General features: G+C 39.2%; 1 protein-coding gene across 1 annotated transcript; it reads left to right on the forward strand.

Moving 5' to 3' along the window:
- Positions 1-672: 672 nt before the first annotated feature.
- On the forward strand, positions 673-2,720 carry LOC119820849 (olfactory receptor 52D1-like; the record flags this gene model as incomplete). The annotated part of the gene is made up of 2 exons (XM_038339549.1): positions 673-714; positions 1,737-2,720. Coding segments are annotated over 2 exons (1,026 nt in total), but the record flags the coding sequence as incomplete, so codon positions are not given.
- Positions 2,721-9,408: the final 6,688 nt, after the last annotated feature.

Consider the following 9,408-nt stretch of genomic DNA (forward strand, 5'->3'; position numbering starts at 1 on the left):
GTTCCTGACAATCATCTCTATTTTCGTCTTTCTACTGGATCTGTCTGTAAGCAGGGATTTATCAGAGTTTGACCGAGTCCAGCTTTTGTTGAGGTTTTCTGACTTTGTGATTTTGATTTTGTCCAATAGTGTAAGGAACAAATAAAGCCATCCTATCATCTTAGTTTCTCATTGTTCCTTTCCAGGGTCACAAGAAGCTATAATCTGCTTCTTCAGGAAAGGTCTTGAACACAGTGCATTGTATCAGCTGCAGCTCTCACTGGTAACTGGAGCTTTGCAGCTCTCATCCGCCCTATCTGCTCTGTAGTAAACATCCTCCACTTCCTCCCTGCACCTGGCTTCACAGGAAGTATCAGTTATTTTCTGTCTGAATTCTGTATATTTTCCTCCAGATTCTACATATAAGTGAGATCATTAAATAGTTTTTTCCCCATCTTATTTTATTTAGTATAGTCTCCAGCAAATCTATCTTTGTTGTGGCAAGAGTTAAGATTTTTTCCCCTTGAGACTAACAATGTTCTGACACAAACACACTCATGGTTTCTTTCACTAGTCACTCTGACTCATTGTTAACTTGGATCTCCCTCTCTTCAATCAAGACTGAGCATTTCCAGAATTCCTGAGATCAACCAGCTTTGTCTTCTGGGAGTTCAGTCAATCTCCAGGTAAATTTTACCCGTAACAGCTATGGTGCCTTCTGGTTCTGTGTTGCAGGTGGGGTTGTCAAGGAGCTAATTCTGGAGACCTTGGGGGCCTCTGCTTAGGTGGCTTAAAGAGGCATGTCACGGCTTCTGTGTGCCCAAGAAGGGAGTGGAGAGATGCAGGGCGATGAGTGTGGATGCTGCTTAAAATCCACCTCCACACGCATGCACACATGCACCTCCACACGCATGCACACATGCACCTCCACACGCATGCACACATGCACCTCCACACGCATGCACACATGAACCTCCACACTCATGCACACATGCGCCTCGGAATATTTGCTGGAGACAGCTGAGACCAGCTTCCCAGGTTCTCATGGCCTCGCATGCAGGTAAGAGCATGTTCCCGAGAGTCGGTTTGATACGCAAGTTTACTGAACTTCACTGCCTGGTCACCCAGGGCCTACTTCCACCTTCATTTCCATTGCCAAACTCTCTCACACACAAAACCTCCCTTATTTGCTAGAAATGGACATTCTTTACTTTTCAGATGTAGAATTTTCTATAAAATTTGAAGTATTCTTAAACTATATTTTTTTCTTGCTGCATTTTTTTTTCTGATTTTTCTGGAAATAATGTTTATTCATTTTTGCATTTTTGTTCATTTTCTGACATGCTTTTTAGCTATGAATCTTAGTGATGATGTGTCAATTTCATCATATACTCACCAACATTTAATAATATTTTAACACAAATCATCAATAGTTTTCCTTATTAAAAGCATTTCTCAGAGCATAGATTCTCAGACATTGATACTGTCATATCAACACTGCATTGTTCCTGCACTCCACAGTATAGTACCATGTTATGTAACATATACTATTATCATTTCAGATTACTGCACTCCATATATACTTCATGGTATACTCCACAGTATAGCACCATGTTACGTAACATATACTATTATCATTTCAGATTGTTTTGTGGATTTTAATATTCCACTTTTTCCCTTTTAAAACATCTGATTTTTGTTTCTTGAAAAATTAAACCCAGGTATCTTTTCGTTGTTCTCTTCAGGTACTTCACCAGGGTACCACCATGACGCCTTGTAACAGCACTGGCCACCCTTCTTTCTTCATTCTCCAAGGCATCCCTGGGATGGAAGACAAGCACAGATGGATATCCATCCCCTTCTCCTCCATGTACTTCATCACTGTAATGGGGAACTGTACCATTCTTCTCACCATCTCCACCGAGCGCTCCCTGCACAAGCCCATGTTCCTGCTTCTCTTCCTATTGGCTCTCACAGACTTGGGGATGTCTACAACCACCATTCCTAAGGTTCTTTGCATATTCTGGTTTGGACAGAGTGAGATAAGCTATGAAGGCTGCTTGGTCCAGCTGTTCTTCATCCACTCCATCTCAGCCATGCAGTCATCTGTCCTGATGACCATGGCATTTGACCGTTATGTGGCTATCTGCAAGCCCTTGCGTTATTCTACCATCCTTTCCAATAGTCGCATTGGACTCATTGGCCTAGTGAGCTTGGTACGAGCAATTCTCTTTATCCTCCCCATGCCCATCCTCCTCCAGCGTATGCCCTTTCATGCCAGTCGAGTCATTCCCACCACCTACTGTGAACACATGGCTGTGGTGAAGTTGGTATGTGTGGATACCACAGTCAACAGGATGTATGGTCTGGTCGTGGCCTTATTGGTGGTTGGGATAGACATCTCAGCTATTGCTTCATCTTATGTGCTAATCATACGAGCTATCATGCATCTCTCTTCCAAGGAGGCTCACCACAAAGCAGTCAACACCTGCACCACACATATCTGTGTCATGCTTGTCTCCTACACCCCCTCTCTTTTCTCCTTCCTGACTCACCGCTTTGGAAGAGGCATTCCACCTCATGTCCACACCATTCTTGGCAACCTCTACTTCCTTGTGCCTCCAATGCTCAATCCTATTATTTATGGTGTGAAGACCAAGGAATTCCGGGACAAAGTCACTAAATATTTACTTAGGATGAAGGAGCCTGTAATTTTTTCTCACAGTCACAAAGTTGTTTGATAATCTAGCAATCGTGAGAACTGGGAAGCAATGGCACCTGTGTAAAGAAACTGACTGTAGAAATACATTAAAGTGTCAGATTAGCAGCTTTGGATAGAGAAGCTAAGACAGGGGAGGATTTCTCAGTTTCAGTAACTCAAAGGCAATGCAATTATCCATTATGGAATAAAATAATGATATCTGTTAATATCTAACAGTGTTGAGCAAACTGCTTATGATAATGCATGTAAAAGCACTTTGGAGACCACAATACACTGATCCATGTGAGAGCTCATGGAACATTTTAGTACAGGGTATCATGGAGCAAACTGTAAGTGGTTCATTCTCAATAAATGGTCAAATAGAATATTAAATATAATATAATATATAATAATACTTTGCTAAGGCAAGTACAGTCAGGCTGGCTGCAGGGTTTTGCGTGTGTATTTGTGTGGTAGAGAGGAGGTTGGGAGATAAAGAAGGTGTTCAAGAGAAGTGAAAAGGGTCAAGGAAGTTTGAAGATGAATTTGGAGTCACTGTTTTATTATCCTAGACTTGATCTAGCACTTGGATGATAGGATTAGCTGCTCCCTTTTGAGCCTGTAGTCTATATACTAGATACAAGCTCAGATTTCTAGAAAAACTTCAGTAGAGAAGGAAAACACTGGGAAACTCTTGTTAAAATGAAAAGGTTGATATTGGATTTAGTTAATTTCCTTCTAACAAGAGCCTCTGAGTCAATGCTTCTGTTTTTCACAACTGAATCAGTGTGTGAGAAAACTTTCTCTCTTTTTTTAAAGAACTTTTTTTTTAAAAAAAAAAACCTTATTTTTATTTCATGTGAATTGGTGTCTTGCCTGTATGTCTGTGTGAGAGGGTGTCAGAAGCCCTTGAACTTGAGTTTCAGACAGTTGTGAGCTGCCATGTTGGTGCTGGGAATCTAACCCAGTCCTCTAGAAGGGCAGTCAGTGCTCTTAACCACTGAGCCATCTTCACAGCTCTGAGAAGACTCTCCTGCGAAGGGACAACTCTGAGAATGTCTTAAGAACCGAAGCTGTAAAAGTGAGCTTTACACTGGAAATCACTATGAACTCATGCGTAACAATCGCCAGACATAAAAAAAAAAAAAATCTATGGACTGAGTACAGTCCCAAGATTTATTCTGGGATTAGTAACCAGTTCGTTCCATGGCTTGCCCCATCTATTTTGTTATTGCTTTATGTCTCAGAATATACTTGACTGGTGTGAAACTTGCTATATAGACCAGGGTAGCCTCAAACTCAGATCCACCTGCCTCTCTCTTCCCAATGCTGGTTAATGTGGTACATACTGAAATTCTGGCCCATAGATTTAAAAAAAAGTTTCTAATTTTTAGCACAAAAATCCCTTATCTTTGTTAAGAAAATCTGGAACCAACAGCTCTAGCTTATCCGGACTGCTTTAGAAGGTGTTCTTCAGGAAACAAAATATATAAAGCAATTATAAAAGAGCTTCTACAGGTAGCATAGTTCTCAATTATTTCATCTTTCCGAGTCTTAATTTTCATGCAAAGGGTAATAAAAATGTTGTCATTATTATTATTTTCCATTACATTGTTATTAAAGAAATATGTATATTTGATAAGGCAGTCAAATGTGCCAGAATATTTAATATAATATAAAAGCTTCCTTCTACCTGTATGTATATATACATATATATATATATATATATATATATATATATACTAGTTCTGTGAAAAACTGAATTTTTTATATATGAGCGAGACAATATGTAAATCAAATATTTTTTTGTGATTGAAAGAAACTTTCACTGATTTGATAGACCAAGAATTTTAAAGTGTTAATATATGATTTTTCTTTTCTTTCTTAAAGGCAGGGGCCATATTCATCCTTTTTTAAAACAAAACAGAATATAATATGATAAAACAAAAACTATCATATCAAAAAAAAGTCAACAGAAAAATAAAAGAGCCCCACAGAAGGTACGAGAATCAGAGATCTACTCATTTACACATTCAGGAGTGCCACAGAAATACTAAACTAAAAGCTATAGTCTATATGCAGAGGACAGTGAAGACCTGTATAAGCCCTGTGAGTTCAGCTTCAATCTCTGGAGTTTATGTGAGCTTGGCTTAGTTGTTTCAGAGGGTCTCATTGTCCTGGTGTTCTCTATCTCTCTGTGTCTCCCTTATTTCTTTTGCTTTCTTTTCCATGGAGTTCCCTGAATTCTGAGGGGAAGGATTTGATGGAGACACCTCATTTAGAAGATATACATGCAATATTTTAAAATTAAATGAAGTAAATAGTTTACAAAGAATGAGGAGCAAAGCACTACTCATTTCCTAGGACCAGAAAATTAAAATCTTTACCAATGTATAGAAGATTTGGGTATTAATTGGGGACTGTTGCTCTCAGTTACAATGTAGCAGAGCTATCTGAAAAGCAGTTTGGTTTCCCAACAATCCCACGCTGACTTACTCAAGCACCCTTGAATTCACTGTACTCGGGAGGCAGAGGCAGGCAGATCTCTGAGTTCAAGGCCAGCCTGGTCTACAAAGTTACAGAGAAACGCTGTCTGGGCATGGGGGAGGGGTTAAGAAAAGAAAAGCGTGCTCTTGATATGAGATAGTCACCTTAAATGTCTTCTTTGAAAGAGGATTTACATAAAGTCAATATCATCTTTGGACAGGACTGAATTACTATTTACAGTTTACACAAATGGGAATTGTGTCCAGTGGAAGAAACAGAGTTACTCTAGGATGACTTTTAGCCTTTACAGGGGAGTCAGCTTCTGGAGAGCTGACTGACTATTGCTTATAAAAGGCTTTTTATTGTTACACAATTTACACCTTAGCAAGTCAATTTCCGCATACCAAAACCTCTTATCTGAAGTCCCCCAAAGAGAAAAATGGCAAAGCAATTGACTGTCACCAGAGATCTCAGTTTTCTGAGTCCTCCCACAGCTAGGATTTACGAAGAAAATACTCAGATAAGATCAATATACTTCAAACAGAAGGTAGTGGACACAAAGGGTAACTTGCACACAAGGCAGATCAAAGCTAGGTGCTAATGTAATACTCCAATAAACTCTCATATCAAGCCAGCTGCAAAGCTCAGTAGGCAGGACTTCCCAGTACAAGGAATATATTGAAGTTTGTGTTGTTTATTTGTTTATGTCTCTTTGAGACTATTCCACACCAGCACAGATATATCTGTTTAGTTATTTCAAAGCTATAGAGCAGTGGTTATCAACCTTCCTAATGATGTAACCTTTTAATACAGTTCTTCATGTTGTTGTGACCCCCAACCATAAAATTATTTTTGTTTCTACATCATAACTGTAATTTTACTACTGTTATGAATCATAATGTAAATATTTTTGGAGAAAGAGGTTTGCCAGCAGAGCCTCAACCCACAGCTTGAGAACCACTGCTCTAGAGAATTGTGTTGTTATGTCTGTGAACACAGTTTAAGCAGTCACTGTTTGCCTGGGGGCTTCACCTCAGCTCCTGGCATAAGCTGCCTCCCCTGGGAGTTGCCTCAGTCCAAACTCCACAAGCGAGAAAGACTGTCAAATGGTGACCCCTCCCCAGGGAAGATCAGGACCACTCCCACAGGCTATTTAAACTGCCCTCCAAAGAATGAGCACATTGCCCTGGGTTTTGCACTGTCTTTCCCTTTACATGTTTTCCTGAGGCCACCTGGGAGTAAGGTAATCTATTAAACATGGGCATCTTTAATTCGGTCTGATTTGGTCTGACTGGAATTACTTGCATCAGCAGAGAGGCACATCTAAGAGAAAATACCTAACAGTCACCTATGATAGATATTTATTTCCAGGGTTTTGTTGATTAGAAGATCCACATAAGGATTTGGTTATATAAATCATTCACTCTCTGCACAAATAAGAATTATTGAAGAATAAATATGTAGAAATAGCACTATAGGAAAAAAGAGTATACACATTTTTCCTCTTTTCTTTTTGGATTTTTGAGACAGGGTTTTTCTGGGTATCCCTGATTGTCCTAAACCTTGCTCCGTAGGCCAGGTTGACCTTGAATTTACAGAGCTCTGCCTGCCTCTACTTCCCAAATGCTGGGATTAAAAGTGTGTGGCACCATGCCCAGCTTACTTTTCCTTTCTTAAAACAGCAGTATTTGACAGATCATTAAAAAAAATCAAACACAACACAAACTGTTAACTATAAAACACGTAGAAACTACACATCCCCTAGATGATGAATGGAGCTGTCATTACACTTGTCAGTACCTCAGAGATGGCATAAAACTGTCACAAACTGGGTAGCTTGTGCAGGTTTTGTACCTGCACTCAAAACTGGTACGAGTTCCTATGTGTACCTGTGATCTTTAACCAATCCAACATTAACAAACACATGGACTGATTCCAATTATTTTTATTTTGCCTTTGAAAAATTAATTATTTTAGTGTGGAGGCCCAAAAATGTGAGCCTATTTTCATCTTGTCTGAAGGTCAGAGAGTTTGAGGTTGCACAGAAATTGTAGACAATAGCCAGGGCCACACATCCTGACCCAGGATGTGGTTACTTGGTTCTTCTTACATTAAGAAGGAACATACAGGTAGATTGATCCCATATTGACAGATGGTCAGGCTATGCAAGCCTACTTCTGATACTTCTGTTGTAACAGGCGGTTTGACCTAGGGAATGACTGCCTTCAGGATACTTGGTCTAAGATTGGCTTCACTGCCTAAACAACAGAATGCTAATGACTTGATGTCTCAAAGTGTTGAAGCAATTAACTGCTCAAGTTGTCCTTTGTATCATGTGAAAGAAGTCTTTTGTTGCCTTCTTCCCCCTTTTGTATTGTGGTATAAGAACGTATGGAAAATTAAATGTGAGTTGTTGTGTGAAAGGGCCTGCTTTTGGTCCCGGACACCCTGCTAGCTTACATCTGAAATAATCACACAGAAACTGTATTCATTTAAACATTGCCTGGCCCATTAGCTCTAGTCTTTTATTGGCTAACTCTCACATCTTGATTAATCCATTTCTATTAAATCTGTGTATCACCACATGAGTGTGGCATACCGATAAGATTCTAACCTATGTCCTTCTCAGGCAGGAGAACCATGGTATCTGCCTGACTCTGCTCTTCTTCCCAGCATTCAGTTCAGTCTACTCCACCTATCTAAGTTTTGCCCTATCAAAAGGCCAAGGCAGTTTCTTTATTCAACCAATGAAAGCAACATATAAACAGAAAAACCTCCTACATCAGTGGGTGATTTCAGTATTCACTGGAACTCCATCCCAATTCTATCCTATGTTTTCTATTTTATTATTTTACTTATGTTTTTGTCCTATTTACTATTTTTCTCATCCCAGTGCCCCTACCCTGGTAAGTGGTATTTTGTCAAAGCTGGTCTCTGACATTTGTTAGTGTTCAAAACAGTAAGCTTCATTATGACACTTTCACATGTTCTTTTACTCCTTCCAACATCCCCCTCTAGTTGCTCACCCAAGACAGATTCTATTTTGCTTTCATGCCATATGTACATAAAACATGTTTAAATATAGATTCTGAACATGGAATAAAAGATGTGATACTTCTCTTTCTTTTTTATCCATTACATTCTCCTATAGCTTTAAGTCCTTTCTTCCCATTTTACAGTCCCCTTTATATTCTCATACCATGTGTACATGATATAAAGGTAGATACATGTACACACATTTACAGCCATGTTTCATCCATGAGAGAAAACACAAAGGAGCTAATGACAAGTTCCAGAGGAATTGTCCCAGTGAAGAATTCTGGGAATTGAGAGTACAGGTATGCTATCTGCAGCATTTGCCGTTTGATAGGATAGAACAATTGGGCACAGGTACTGCAGTAAGTGGTTACCAGGCTGATGTAACTCTCCCTGGAAGCCACACTTCCTTTTAACCCTGCAGCACACTGTTTCAGGCTAGTCTAAACAGAGACCAGAACATGGCAGAGATGGTGGTGTGTCATTTCTGATCTGTCGTCTTTCTTTTGGTCCATGTACTCTTGGCGAAATCATAGTCCTCTCCAGGGGATACAGAGTAGCCTTGTGGAAGTATGTCTGTGACAAAAACTGGGGTCTCCAGTCAGCAGTGATACTGGGATCCTGCAGCTCCACTCAAGTCTTAAGATGACTTTTGCTTCAGTTGATGTCAATACTAAACCTTATGAAAAAGTCTGACTCATAAGCACCTACCAAGTTGTCAACAGATTCTCAGTTCTCAAATGTTTCATGACAAAAAGTTGGGTGTTGTATGTTGCTTTATTTTAGGTAAATATTTTTAGGCATTTCTTATTATTTTACTAAAGCACTTAATACAAAAATATACAAACTGTTATATAACATAAGCAATGAAAAATTAATTAATTTATTTATTTTGCTTTTTTGCCAGAAAGAAAAGTAGCTTGGAAACCTCAGATCCTAATTTCTTTTGCCATGCTCTTGCCAAGCCCTTGGCTTTTTAGTAACTACTTCATTTAGTTCCACCCTGCCCAGTTGATATCATTTTTTTCAGTGATAAATGATAGAATTCTCTATAATGGTCTGGGTTTTGTAAGACCTGCCATTTTATACAGTCAGAACTATAAAGTTATAAAGTCAGGAGTTCATCATGACACATAGTGATTGAAATTGAGGAGGCCCATAGGATACAGTAAATCACTTCAGCACAGAATGAATTTCAGAAGAGT

Source organism: Arvicola amphibius, chromosome 1, assembly GCF_903992535.2.
Source record: "Arvicola amphibius chromosome 1, mArvAmp1.2, whole genome shotgun sequence".
In the NCBI taxonomy this organism is placed as follows: domain Eukaryota; kingdom Metazoa; phylum Chordata; class Mammalia; order Rodentia; family Cricetidae; genus Arvicola; species Arvicola amphibius.